This window comes from Ornithorhynchus anatinus, chromosome 4 (assembly GCF_004115215.2).
Source record: "Ornithorhynchus anatinus isolate Pmale09 chromosome 4, mOrnAna1.pri.v4, whole genome shotgun sequence".
Lineage (NCBI taxonomy): Eukaryota > Metazoa > Chordata > Mammalia > Monotremata > Ornithorhynchidae > Ornithorhynchus > Ornithorhynchus anatinus.
The window spans coordinates 34,173,095-34,187,859 of NC_041731.1; the positions used below are offsets into that span (position 1 = coordinate 34,173,095).

At 49.6% G+C, this 14,765-nt stretch overlaps 1 protein-coding gene across 1 annotated transcript in view; it reads left to right on the forward strand.

Annotated features, from left to right (window-relative positions):
* Positions 1-6,925, forward strand: part of NCS1 (neuronal calcium sensor 1) — a 94,446-nt gene extending 87,521 nt beyond the window's left edge. The window contains exons 5-9 of the mRNA XM_039911769.1: positions 989-1,067; positions 1,843-1,931; positions 2,563-2,640; positions 3,285-3,402; positions 6,073-6,925. Coding sequence (XP_039767703.1) covers positions 989-1,067; positions 1,843-1,931; positions 2,563-2,640; positions 3,285-3,383 — 345 coding nt within the window. The 3' untranslated portion in view covers positions 3,384-3,402; positions 6,073-6,925. The remainder of the gene's footprint in view (positions 1-988; positions 1,068-1,842; positions 1,932-2,562; positions 2,641-3,284; positions 3,403-6,072) is intronic.
* The last annotated feature ends 7,840 nt before the right edge of the window (positions 6,926-14,765 follow it).

Sequence of the window (14,765 nt, forward strand, 5' to 3'; positions counted from 1 at the left end):
AATAAACAGACAGTCCCTGCCCACAACCAGCTTACAGTCTGGTGGGGGAGGGAGTATAAATATGCTTATACTCTTATTTCCCCTATCTATTCTTTATTTTAATGTCTGTCTCTCCTGTAGACTATAAGCTCCTTGTGGGCAGGGGTTATGCCTACCAACTTTTCTTTAATGTTTGTCAAGTGCTTACTATGTGCTAGGCACTGTACTAAGCACTGGGGCAGATACAAGAAAATCAGGTTGGATACAGTCCCTGTTCTTCATAGGATTCACGGTCTTAACCCCCAATTTGTAGATGAGGTAACTGAGGCACAGAGAAGTGAAGTGACTTGCCCAAGGTCACGCAGCAGGCAAGTGTCAGAGCTAGGATTAGAACCCAGGTCCTCTGATTCTCAGGCCCATGCTTTTTCTACTAGGCTGTGCTGCTTTTCAGCCAATTCTATAAAAGAGTCACCAACTCTATTATATTGTACTTTTTCAAGGTCTTGGTTTAGTGCTCTGCACCCAATAAGTGCTCAATATAAATGATTGATTAATTGATTGACTACCCCTTGAAGAATGAGGTTTGAGCTGATGCTATAGCTATCAACATCTGAGTTTCTGCCCTTCTCCCGCACCATCTTGGGAGAGCAGGCACATAGCCTCTGGCTTGTCCATCGATTCCTACTCTTTGCTATGGAAATCTGCCTGGGTACAAATATTGAACTCTTCCCTGGATGATGATGATTAGGGAATAAGGTTTAATCCTTTAAATGGGGTGACCAGTCTGGGATGGTGATCCGAGGTCGTAAAGTCAATTAATCAATAGTATTTACTGAGCATTTACTCTGTGCTGAACACTGTACTAAGCATTGGGGAGGGAAGACTAGAAGTTAGTAGACTGACCCTTGCCTGCAGCCGCCACGTGTGAGTAGCGGGTCCCAGCTGAGGGGGTGAGCGGTGGGTTCTCTCTGGGCCCCTCTGACGAAAGGTGGGGCTCCTCTTTTTGAAGGACGGAAGGATTGAATTCTCCGAGTTCATCCAGGCTCTGTCTGTGACCTCTCGAGGGACCCTGGACGAGAAACTACGGTGTAAGTCAACAAATGCCTTTCAATTTTGATCTGAACAGAATCTCCCTGAGGGTAGAATGGCTCGGGTACTCAGTGGAGGGCAGTCCCGACTCCCTGCCTGGCCTGATTTGATCTGGTCTGGCCTGGTCTGGCCTGGTCTGGTCTTCCCTCGTCTTGCCTGGCTTTGACCGGTGGAAGACTGGCAAGGTGGTAGGGGGATCTTATTCAGGTAAAGCTCTCCTGCCAGGTGTGGCAGTGAGGGGTGGGCACGTCACTGCTTTCTGAAGAGAGGCAGGAGGGCCGAGGCCAGGGCTGATGGGACAACAGACCTGGATCCTAACCCTACTGCTGAATCTGGCTTGCGCTGTGATTTGGGCTTCTTGAGCCAGCTCTTCCGAACCCCAGCCATCTGTCTCCCCCTTTAGATTGAAGGCTCCTTGTAGGCAGGGAACGTGTCCATTATATGGTTATATTGTACTCTCCCAAGCTCTTAGTACAGTATTCTGCACATAGTAAGCGCTCAATAAATATGATTGACTCACTGACTGGAGTCAATCAATCATACTTACTGAATGCTTAATATGAGCAGAGCATTCACTAAGCGCTTGGGAGAGTATAACACAACAATATAACAGACCTATTCTCTGCCCACAATGAGCTTACAGTCTAGCCAGGCCCTCCATGTCCCTGTCTCCAAGATGGAAAGAAGGAAACAACCCCTCTCAGGAGGGAGGAGAAGGGTCTTCAGGAGCTGGTCCGAACTCCCAGGGCGAAATCCTGCCGTTTCCATTTCTAGGGGCGTTTAAACTGTACGACTTGGACAACGATGGTTACATTACGCGGAACGAAATGCTAGACATTGTCGATGCCATTTACCAGATGGTGGTAAGACGTCTCCGGTCCGGGAGAGGGGAGGGGAAGAGTAGGTTGGCCCCGGAGGATTTAGAATACCAGAGAAGGCTGGAGGCAGGGCGGGGAGTGGTGTTTCTTCCGACCGAGTGGAGTGGCTCGCTGTCTGGTGCGGGGAAGCCGAGGAACTGCTCTCTGGGGAAAGCAACCTGCTGCCCATAATTGCTCAGTGAGTCACAGCTCAGGCAAGTGGGGGCTGGAATGCTTCTCTGAGGTGTGTGGACCCCAGGGGGTTGAGTGGGGTGGAGGTGGGGAGAAGGCACAGGGAGGAGAAGATGATAGTGGTAAGGCGGTAGGGTGGCAAAGATCAACTGGGGGACGAAGGAGACGTCAGCAACCAGGAGAGCAGAGTTGAGCTAGAAAGGTGGCCGTGAGAAGGGGTAAGGCAGCTGGGGCAACAGGCCAGAGTTGGAGGGAGGAAAACAGATCCAGACCTATCCCTGTCTCCGGCCCTTCCACCTGCCTAATGGGAATTGAGCCAGTTCTGGGAGGGGGCAAGGGGACAGAGAACCTTCTCTGGAGATTGAGGTGCAGAGAGCCTGGGGGCACAAGCTGGAGGTAGCAGCAAGTGATGGTGGTCTTGACTCTCTTCCCTTGGCTCCCACAGGGCAACACCGTTGAGCTCCCGGAGGAGGAGAACACTCCCGAGAAGAGGGTGGACCGGATTTTTGCCATGATGGACAAGGTCAGGGTCGGCTGCTTTTGCCCACTTTGTGTGCTGCGGTAAGGGGCGGGTGACACTGTTGACCTCTGACCTCCCTCACCCTTTAGCCTGAGCCTCAGGGCCTTCTCCTTCTATCCTTCCCCAACTCGGTAAAGCAAAATCCTGCCCCACTGGGTGGAGTTTCTGGCCCAAGGGAAGAGGTCTCTAATAAAAATAATAATAATAATTACGTTGCTTGTTAAGCATTCACCATGTGCCAAGCATTATTCTAAGCACTGGGATAGCAACGAGTTAATCAGGTTAATTAATGGGACACTTTGCACCTCAGGGTAGAGATCGCTGAAGCCATCTCTAGGCCCCCTCCGGTTCCCAATGGGAGCAGCTGTCTGCTGTGTGACTTAGGGCAAGTCACTTCACTTCTCTGTGCCTCAGTTACCTCATCTGCAAAATGGGGATTGAGACAGTTATCCCCACATGGGACAGAGACTGTGTCCAACCCTATTAGCTTGAATCTACCCCAGTGCTTAGTACAGCTCCTGGCACATAGTAAGTGCTTAACAAAAACCATTATTTTTATTATTATTATCATTATTGTTATTATTTAAAAATCTGGGGGCGGGGAGGGACTCTGCTCTGACCCCCAACCCTGGGGCTTCTGTTTTCAGAATGCAGATGGGAAGCTGACACTCCAAGAATTCCAGGAGGGCTCGAAGGCTGATCCATCCATTGTACAGGCCCTGTCTCTCTACGATGGACTCGTATAGTTCGGGGGCTGGAGCTGTGGTAAGCATAAGGCGGGTGGGGGGCTTTCAGCCTCTGGGGACCTGCCATGTTTCTGCAGTTTAGAAAAGAGGTGAATTAACAGTCACCTATACACCCCGGGGCCCTTCCAGCGGCATGGCGGAGTGGATAGAGCACGGGCCTGGGAATCATAAAGTCATGAATTCTCATCCCGGCTGTGACCCTTGTCTGAGCCCAGTGTGGGCAGGGATAGTCTCTCTGCTGCTGAATTGTACTTTCCAAGTGCTTAGTACAGTACTCTGCACACAGTAAGTGCTCAATAAATACGATTGAATGAATGAATGCTGTGTGGCCTTGGGCAAGCCATTTCACTTCTCTGTGCCTCAGTTACCTCATCTGTAAAATGGGGATTGAATGGGGCAGGGACTGTGCCCAACCCCATTTGCTGGTATCCTCTTCTGCGCTTAGAGTAGTGCCTGGCACATAGTAAGCGCTTAACAAATACCACAGTTACCATTATTATTAAGGGAGATAAAAGGAGCCAAGATATCGAGGGATGAATGAGGATGTGATGGAGGTTGGCCGCTTGCCAGAGACCTCATATTCACCTTTGGAATTATACAACGAGAAGTGGAACTCAGGATAATAATAGTTTTGGTATTTGTTAAGCTCTTACTATGTATAAAGCACCATTCCAATCACTGAGTTAGATACATGATAATCAGGTCCCACATGGGGCTCACACTCCAAGTAGGAGGGAGCACAGGCATTGAATCCACACTTTTGCAGATGAGGCCCCCAAGGAACAGAGAAGCGAAAGTGACTTGCCCAAGGTCATACAATAGACTGGCAGTGGAGCCGGGAGGTCATTTAATCTTGGGCTCTCCCTCTGGGTCTCTCCCAGCTCACTCAGTTGAAATGCTTGTTATTCTTAAAAGTCTCCAGGGAAGGGGGTTCCAGGACCTTCCTCTGCAGTCTTTTGGCCCTATATCAGTCTGAAAACCCATCCCAGCTTGGGGGAACGAATTCTCTAAGTTGACCACCTCTTTTCCTTAACTCAGAACACTTCAGACCGCCAGAGCAAGCCATCTCAGCTAGAATTTCCATTCCCTCCTTCCCTCCACCCTTCTCCCCTTCCGCTTCTGCTCCTGCCCAAACAACCCATCCCTCCTAGCCGCTGGGCCACGCAAGCTCTCCTCATCGCTTCACCCCCGCGGACCTCAAACTCATCGCCAGTTTACTGCGAAAGGCTCAGTTGGTCTGATTTCTCATCCCACCTCCGGCCCTCACCTTCCGGTCCACAGGGCCGTCTCCGTCCATCGCTTTCTTCCATCTGGGGCTGAGCTTCCCTTCACCCTGGGGAACAATGTGAAGATTCTTGGGGTCCCCTGCCCCACACCCTGACTGCCCCTTCTCTAAGTAGCCACAGGTTTGTTCCCTGAGCATCCAGCCCCCCAACCCCCAGCATGGGGACTGGGAATGGGGAAGTGGGCAACTGATATGGGACCAAATGATCTGACCTGTGGTTGATGGTTGAAGCCGCCACCCATGGAGACTCACACTATTTTCGGTGGGAGGCGGAGATGCTGTTTCTCAGGTGTGAATAATAATTATGGAGCTTGTTAAGTACTTACTGTGTGCCAAGCACTGTTCTAAGCATTGGGGTAGATACAAGTTAACCTGGTTGAACACAGTCCCTGTCTCACAAGGAGCTCACACTCTTAATCCCCATTTTACAGATGAGGGAACTGAGGCCCAGAGAAGTGAAATGATTTGCCCAAGGTCACACAGCAGACATGTGGTGGAGCTGGGATTAGAACCCATGACCTTCTGACTCCAGGCCCGTGTTCTAACCACTAAGCCACATTGTTTCTCACTAAGTCACATATCTGAGCCTCTGAGGAACCTACAGGGGTCTTCGGGACCACCCCTCAGTGTGGAGGGTGGGGTGGAGCCCTGTCAGTGAGCTTCTGGATTCCCTAACTCTTCTTTTTTTATGGTATTTAATAATAATTGCATTTGTTCAGTGCTTATTATATGCCAGGCATCGTACTAAGCGCAGGGGTAGATACAAGGAAATCAGGTTGGACACGGTTCCTATCCCACATTGGGCTCAGAGTCTTCCTCATTTTTCAGATGAGGTAACTGAGGCCCAGAGAAGTGAAGGGACTCGCCTAAGGTCATACAGCAGACAAGTCGCGTAGCCGGGATTAGCACCCAGCTCCTTGTGACTCCCAAACCTATGGTCTATCCACTAGGCCACACTTCTTTTCTTCTCCCTTGCCCCTTCCCCATCCCCACCATCCATGCAGTCTCTGCCAGAGAAGCTGGTGACCCTGGGAGTGATCGCAGAGGATGACCCCAAATAATCTGGTCCAAAGGGAGAAAAATCAATCAATCAATGGTATTCATTGAGCACTTACTATGTGCAGAGCACTGTAATAAGCACTTGGGAGAGTACAATACAATAGAATTAACGGTCACGTTCCCTGCCTGTAACAAGCTTAGAGTCTAGAGAAGGAAGGGAAGCCAAGGGAGTGATGCTCCCAACCCTCAATAATAATAATAATAATTGTATTTGTTAAGTGCTTACTGTGTGCCAGGCACTGTTCTAAGCATCCAGGTCCTAGCCATGGTCAGAGAGAATCAGCATCACTGAACGTCGTTCTGCATGAACCCTGCTCACCCCTCTCTTCCCTGCATCTCTTGCAGATTACCGGGGAAAGACCCTTTCTGTGCCATCAGACCACCTGAGTAAGAAGCTCCTCTCTGCGCGTCTCTCTCCAGCCCTCCTCCCTCCCATTAATGCACACCAGGGCTGCTGTCCTTGCAGCACGAGATCCCACCCCACCCTGCTCTGCTGCTCTCTGAGGCACCCGTCTCCATTTGCCAACTCCTGCTTGTCGAAAAAAGAAAAAAAAAAGAAAAAAAGAAAAGGTGGTGTCGTTTTGCAAAGCGAGAACACTTGCTGCTTTCCAGAGAAGCCTCTTTTGTCTCTCTGTCTCTCGCTCTCTCTCGCGTGCGTGCTTTTCCTTTTTTTTTTTAATTTTGGACGGACGGTAAACACGGTTACCCTTCTATTCCTAGAAAATGTAGACTGAAGAACGAGCAGATGGCACAGCCGTGCCTACAAAAACTCTGCATCCCCTGTCTGCTTGGCAGGCAGCTGGAAAGGTTCTGGGGAATAAATTTGGTGTCACGATGGGGCAGAAGACCACACAGCCCCGCTCAGATCTGTGTTTCTTGTTGTCTGATACTTTAGCAGCAGAACAGCCTGTGTGGCTAGGATTGTAATTATTATTATTATTATTATTTTGTGATAACAGTATTGTGCTTTTTTGTGGAAAAAGTGAGTTTTTTTATATATACATATATATATATATATGATCGATATCTTAATTTATTGGTTATACCTGTTGCTGCTGTGTCACATCTCGTGTGTCCACCCTCCAGGTGGTCAGGTGTGTAAGATTTACATGTGCACGCACTCATTTACCTGCTCCAGGCCTGCGCAGGAGGACGGTCACCTGTAGTTGACATGAAGCCAAATATATTTTCCCAAATACTGCGCTGGTTTTTTTGGGGGGGGGGGTGTGAGTGAATGATCTCGTGAAAGGGAAACGCTCCCCTCTTTTCTAGCCTCTTTTCTCCTTTTTCTGGGCTCTCACCCTCCGGCTTATCCCTCCCAGACGGGGATCCCGCCCGAACGTCACGTTTACCTCTGCTTTTGGTTTTGATGTGCTCCTGCGTTCCTGTGTCAGTCAGAGCAGAGAAGTGGGTCTTCTAGAGATGATGGCCCAGAAAATGGCCTCTAAGACTCTGAAACAGCAGACCGCCCGGAGGACTACGGGATGTGTCTGTCCTAGAGTTATATCGTACGCTCCCATGCACTTAGTACAGTGCTCTGCACACGGTAAGCGCTCAATAAATATGACCGACTGACTAATGAGGAGGTGGTTCTGGGGAGAGTAAAGAGGGACTGCCTCTATAAAGAAAGTTAGCCCACACTACCACACCTCGTCTTTGGGAGTTTAGCTGAACTTTCCAAACAAGTTGAATTTATCACCAGCCCACTCATTCATTCATTCATTCATTCAATAGTATTTATTGAGCACTTACTATGTGCAGAGCACTGTACTAAGCACTTGTAATATAAGTTTGCTGTCTTTTCACACTGTAGTAAATTAGACTCACCTAGCAAGTGGGCCTAAGTAGATTTCTTCAGTCAGTGGTATTTATTGAGTGCTTACAGAGCACTGTACTAGGCGCGTGGGAGAGTATGCCCTTCTAGAGAGATTTTTGCTGTCCTCTGGCTGGATCCCTCCTTTGGAGGCTGTACCCAAATTCTGCCAGCTCCACTGCTTACGGAATTGTTTGAAATATCTGGAAAGAATGAGTGGCTTGCCATGGTTTCGGAACTTTGAAGTGGGAGGAGGAGAGGCAGGAGAAACGCTGCTGAATGACGCTGGAACTTGGTCTGAACAGGGAAGGCAGAAATCAGCAAGTTGAGCTCCATGAGGGAACACTCCACTACTCTTTCTTCTCCCTGCTTCCAATGGGTGAGTCTCTGCCACCATCTTGCTTTTTGGTTCGGGCCTGGATTTGGAGGGTTGAGGTACAGGGATGGGGCTCGGGCCGTTTGTTTAACCGGATGGAAGTCTCCACAGAAGCTCCATCCTGGCCCTCCCTGCCTGTTCTCTTCTCCAGAAGATCCTCAGGTGCAATAAAGACTGGGGCAGGGAGGAGCTGAAAGGACCCACTTTGAGATAAGCCGTGTCCTGAGGTGTGTATCATCTGCCACTGGGGACTCCACCCTGGCCCCAACTCTGTTTCCCTCCAGGCCTCGGTGCCCTGCCTGGTGGTCCAGGAGACATCAGACGGGCAAAGAGCTCCCCTCTGCCTTGTGGTCTTGGTCACTTCCTTTCCAAGGTGCATTTTCCCCACAGTTGCTTTGGAGTTCATCCTCTAGCATTCTGAAAAGCCATCCAAGTTCTGGGGAATGAATTCTCTAAATTAACCACCTCTTATCCCTAACTCAGAGCACTTCAGACCACTAGGGCAAACCGTCACAGCCAGGATTTCAATTCCTTCTTTCCCTCCACCCTTTTCCTCTTCCGCTTCTGCTCCTGCCCAAACAACCCATCCCTTCTAGCCGCTGGGCCAAGCAAGCTCTCCTCATCGCTCCATCCCCACGGACCTCAAACTCATCACCGGTTTACTGTGAAAGACTCATTTGGTCTGAGTTCTCATCCCATCTCCGGCCCTCACTTTCTGGTCCACAGGGCCATCTCCATCCATCGCTTTCTTCCATCTGAGGCTGAGCCTCCCTTCACCCTGGGGAACAATGTGAAGACTCTTGGGGTCCCCTGACTGCCCCTTCTCTCTAAGCAGCCACAGGTTCGCTCCCTGAACGTCCAGCCCGCCAACCCCCGGCTTGGGGACCGGGAATGAAGAAGTGGGCGCTCATGTGGTACTTACATCCATCTCCTTGAAGAAGTCACTTCTGGCTGGCTCATCCTGTGTCTCCCTTTGTCTCCAGCCATTCTCCCTAAAACTCGCAGGCTTTTATTCTATCAGCTTGGAATCTTCCCATCCTGGGCCCAGCTGGAGGCACTCTGCCTGCTAGGAGCATGCATGTCCGGAGAGTAAAGAGTTTCCTGCTTATTCTGCCTGTGTTCAGCTGGAAAAGCGCCGTTCCCCGGAATGGAAGTCAGGCACATATTGTTATCTTTTAGTGACAGGATTTGGTTCCCCGTGCCACACAAATACGTTGCCTTTCATGGTTCCTTGACCCACATGCCTACAGGAAGGAGCTGAGGACACTGAGTCCTCTAGACTGTAAACTCTTTATGGGCAGGGAATGCATACGCTATTTCTGTTGCATCGTACTCTCCCAAGCATTTAGTATGGTGTTCTGCACATAGTAAGCCTTCAGTAAATACCAGTGATTGATTGACTGAGCCAAGAGGTCTTCTGGCCCTTAAAGCCTCGTTCTAAAGATTGAAGTTGGACTGGGTCGAGTCCTGCTGGTTACCTTCCGCTTACATCTCTCGCAAAAATGGTGCTTAGAGCAAGAGTCGGGGGTGGGAGGAGAGCACCAGGGCAGATCTTCTAGCCTGCATTACTGCTTGGAAGAGAGGGTGGCTGAATTTCTCCAGCCGCTGAGAAGCAGTGTGGCTTAATGGATAGTACACAGACCTGGGAGCCAGAAAGCCCTGGGTTCTAATCCTGGCTCTGCCATATGTTTGCCTTGTGATTTTGGACAAGTTACTTAACTTCTCTGGGCCTCAGATCCTTCATCTGTAAAATGGGAATTAAGAGTATGAGCCCCAAGTGGGATGGGGATTTTGTCCAAACTGATTAACTTGTATTCACCCCAGTGCTTAGAACAGTGCTTGGCACATACTAAGCGTTTAACAAATACCATCATCATTATTATCATCTAGACCACTGTTTATCAATGTGTCCATCTGGTCCCACACAATCAAACAATAAATGGTATTTTTCAAGTGCTTACTGTGCGCAGAACACTGTCCTGAGCGCTTACAAGCTGCAGAGCAGACACTGCCCGGTCGATCTCTTAGTTAGGTAAGTAGGTTCAGCTTCCCAGCCTTCCAGTAGATCTTGTCCCGTTGTTTTCCAGTGGAGTTCTGCAATCCAATGCCCTACCCCAAAGAGGGATGGACAAAATACGTTCTGTCATGCCCAGGGCTCGCCCAGTGACTAACGGGTGACGGGGGCTGGTGAATGGCTTCAGAGTGGCACATTTTAATCCCATCTTGTGGGTGGCCCATAAGGCACACAGTCTGTTCCCTCTCCCACGTGCCAGTGGAGACAAGTTTGTGTCTCTTGACAAATCTGGTTTGGCTGGGACTCAGGCTTGGAGGCCCTTCACGATCACCGAGTCAGCCCTCTGTCATGGGTCAGTGGTGATGGGAAGCCCTGAGTCAAGCAGATCAGTCTGGTTCTAAGCACCAGAGCCCAGGACTGGGCCCTGATTTGGGAAAGGCTCTTTATTATGCTCTGAGCCTCATTATGCCCGTTTATAATAAAGAAAAAATCCCTTTTCTAAGATCCCCTTGTAAGTCTTTCTTGGGAGACAGGCTATGGCCAGGCGAGAGTATCAGGAATGCAAACCAATATGGCTCCCCCTTGACCATCCTCTCTTCCCTCGGGAGCCAAGGTCCTCGATCTTTCTGTCTTGGTAGAGTGATCTGGCTCATTTCTTGGATCACCTCTTGGCTGTACCCTCACCCTCCAGGCCCCTGTGGATCATGGATCTTTGTGACTATTTGGCCATGAAGCCAGCACAGGTCTTTTTGACTCCCTCCACCTCTTGAGATTACTGGTTGTGGAGGGAGGGACCATGACCAGGGTCTGTGCATTCTCCTCCAGTAAAGGGAAGCACAGAGTCCTAATTCTCCCTGGGAGTCATTCTTCCAGGAGAGGGAGGGAGGATTCAGGAGATGATCCGAGTGCTCCCTCCCCCGGACCCCCCATCTCCTCCACCGCCCTCCACCCAACATCTCTCAGAAAGTCAGTGGAAGAATACTCCCCTGCCGACTTCCTGGAGGGTTTGCCACATCAGTTCATTTCCTCTTCCCCCTCCTTTCTCCTTCCCTCCCTCCCTCCCCGAGTTGTCACATCAGTGGTGGAATACTTGGGATTGAGTCTGGATTTTCTTTGGAAAAAACCCTCCACTTCCTTGCAAAAGACTTTGACTCCTTTGCCCTGCTCCCCTACTCTTGCCTCTGCATCTTTCCCCTTCTCCCAAATCCTCACACCTGTGCAAAGAGCTGACCATCTCAAGACCGGCATTCCCTTAGAATCCTCCTGGAAAGTAACTCTGCTTCAGGGCTGCCAAAAGGGAATGCTTTCCAGGGAAGACCCTGTGTCCTTCTGACTGTACTCCCATCCTCGCATGATGCTCACGTGGTCCAGAAACCTCTTTTTAATTGCAGGGCAAAATTCCTCTTCCTCTTTGAGGTAAAATGATTCCTCTTGGTTCTTATCTTTCCCTTGGACTGGAGGATGCCAGAATGAAGCCAGGGCACCGGGGACAGTTTTTATTTTGATTGTGGTGGGTGGAGGGAGAGGGGGGTGAGATTTTGGGGGGCAGGGATTTTTTGAGAGGGAGGGAGAGGCCTGGAGGGCACAGGTTTCAAAGAGCTAATAGTCCACAAAGCCACCATTTTGGGCCTCCTAAGCTCTGATGGGAAACTCAGGTTTCATCAGAGACCCCGCCTGGGATGAGCAGGGTGGATAAACCACAAGGCAGAAAAGCTATTTTGGCTCTGGAGAGTAGCTTAAAACATCGCAGGGGTCTTCACCCCCATCACCCCAAGGCCGGGGGTGTGGGTCTTAAAGGGATATCGGGAGCAAACACTACCTGTCCTAGTGAAAACTCAATTTCCCTGCTGCTTTATATCCCAGCTGCTGAGATTTTGGCTCTTCCCTGCTCTGCCTCGAAACTCATCCTCACCCTCTCCTCACAACATTCTGGTACCTACTTTGTGTTGATGGTGACTATGATAATTTCATAATTTTCCAGTGATTAAATATTTAACCATGCAAGGTTTAAAGAAAAAAAATGTTAAGGCAAATGTAAATGTCATTTGTTCTGACATCCCTTTCTCTGAAATGCTTTTAAGTTTGACAGCAACTTCCCGTACCACCATCTGCAGAAGCTTCTAGGCTTAAAGGGACACTGTCATGGCACGTTGACACGTTGGCAGCTGTGGTTGATCTCAAAGCTGGTAGCCTTGAGGAGGGCATTTCTTCCCGGGTCTGCTTGCCCACCGACTAGAGGAAAAGTGATCGCCCAGCATTTAGGTGGGACCTGATTTTAAGTGGGACACACTGAAAAGCAAGACCTCCCTCTGGTGGGCAGAAGCCATGAACCAACAATCCATTTTGGGAGCCTGAGCTTATTCCCTGTCTTGTAAAGGATTTTAAAAAACAGGATGGAGTCACTGGGTTCAGGCCCATTGGTAGGAGAAGGAAAGGTTCGGCAGAGGTGAAAATTGGGGGTGGCTAGGCGGGGGAGGACAGGAGCAGGGGGTGGGCCGCTCTGTCTGAAACGCCGAAGACCTCCGATCCAGGATTCCCGACAGTGTCTCTTTTAAACAACTGCTTCCCCCTTATCCCCACAGTAAGGATGTTGGAGTGAAATAGCTTATGGTCACTGTGATCTGAAGCCTTTCCCCTTTTTTAATATCTGCGAAATAAATTAAATGATTGATTTTTGAATGAATAAAAAGCTTTTGTTGAATAATGAAGCTGGTTCCATCTCCTATTTTGTAGCCATGTAATCTTTCCCTCCTGGAGATGCGGGCTCTGGTGCTCCTGGGCCCTTTTGGATTTTGCTGGAATAAACTACAGAAGCACGTCTGCTCCTCACTGAGGTGGGCCCAAAGTCACCTTCTACCGCATAGCTTTTCGTGGGTCAAGGCACCGACCCGGCCGAGAAACAGTACAGGGAGAGTTGCTCCAGAGACGTATCTCTTTCCTATGTGTTTTTTTCTTATTGGAAAAAAAAAAAAGTGGGCATTTCCTTTGGAAGCAGCAAGTTGACCTGGTGGTTTTTTGTTTGTTGCCTTTTCCCTCCTTTTTGGGGGTGTTTTCGTGGGACTGTGGTTAAGATTAAAAACTCTGTTCCAGCTGTGAAACGTCAATAGCGACTGATTATTAAGAAGGCCAGTGGTGTGGCAAGGTGCATGTCCCCGCATCGCCTCCCGTGCTCTGTGTTACATGTTATTGTCAGTGTTGCGCCAATTAAATATGGTACCTGTACTTTCCTCTCTTTCCACTTGTGTGTAACTGTGGCTTTTTCTTTCTTTTTTCTCTTTTGGATTTTTTTTTTTATGTGTGTGTGACACATTTCTCTGTCGCGCTGGGTCTTGTCTGGGTGTGTCTCCTCCGGGAGAGAAATTACCGAATGAGAAACCGGGAGTGAAACGTCCAGGAGGATACCCAGAAATCTGAATGACCGGCACCCTAATCGTCTGCTTTATCACCTTCCCTTGCTCAGGTTTTTAAAGGTGGTTTCCCTGGATGCAGAGGAGAAGAATAGTGCACAGTGATCAGCAAGAAAATGAGCAGTTGCTGGGTTTTGATTTACTTGTTTCCAATATTTTCCCTCAGCTGCTCTTCCCTCCTATTCAACCCCTGTAAGGGGACAGCGTATTCTCCTCTCTCCACCCTGCACGCCCCCCCCCCCACATGCACTCTACTACCAGCCACTGTTTCCTTGGTCCTTGGTCCATCTATCCATCTTGGATAGATAGGAGATTCACAGAGAGAAGGCATCCTTAGAGGGATCCCTTCATTGTCACCTTGGCATCCTCCCCCTCTTCTTCTTCCTTCTCCTTCTCCTGCTCCTCCTCTTCCTCATCCTTCTCCTCCTTCTTCCCCTCCTCCTTTTACCTCCTTCCTTTTCCCCTTCTCCTCCCCTTCCTCATTCTCCTCCCTCTCCTCCTCCCCCTCTTTCTCCTCCTCTTCCCCCCTCAGCCTCCTTCTCCCTCCCTTCTCCTCCACCTTCTCTTCCCCTGCCTCCTCTTCCTCTTTCTCCTCCTCCTCCTTCTCCTCCCTCTCCTCCCTCTCCTCCCTCTCTTCTTCCTCTTCCCCCTCTTCCTCCTCATCCTCCTTCTTCTCCTTCCTCCCCTTCTCTTTCCCTTCTCCTCCCCCTCCTCCTCTTCTTCTTTCTCCCCCTCCTTTTTCTCCTCCTTCCCTCCTCCCCTTCCTCCTCCTTCCTCCTCCTTCTCCCCCTCCTTCCCCTTCTCTCCCAATCCTCTCCTCCTTTTCCTCTTTCTCCTCCTCCTCCTCTCCTAAATCAGTGAATTCTCAATGGATAAACCAGGGATGGGAAACCTATGTTGGTGGCTGAATCTACTGGATCAGCTCAGAACTGGATGGCGGGCGGGTTGGGGAGGGGGGGTGAGATAAAGAACTTAGAAGAAGGGAGGAGGGAGAAGGGGAGGAGGAGATCTCAGAGAGAGATTTAACCTTAGGGTATCAGGAAGCCCACCCAAGTGGCACCCCTGTTATTTATACTCTGTGAGGAAACTTACAGCCAGAGGACAAGAACTCTGTGATTTTCACTAGAAAAGGTCAGACCCAAGGGGGAAGCGGGTCGGCAATGTTGAAACCTGGGTCTACACCTGACTCATAAAGTGGCTTTTTGGCATTAAGAAAATAATTGCTTCCAACCATCTGTGCTGTCAATACATATTTTATCCTCCTCTCCTATGTCCAGAAACACTTTACGGGTGGAGAAAGAGCTGGAAAAGCAAAACAGAATTGACAAGTGGAAAGAGTCACGTAAAACACTCTCTTCTGGGAAGTAAGGTTGTTTTTAATGGTATTTGTTAAGCGCTCACAATATGCCAGGCATTGTTTTAAGCTCT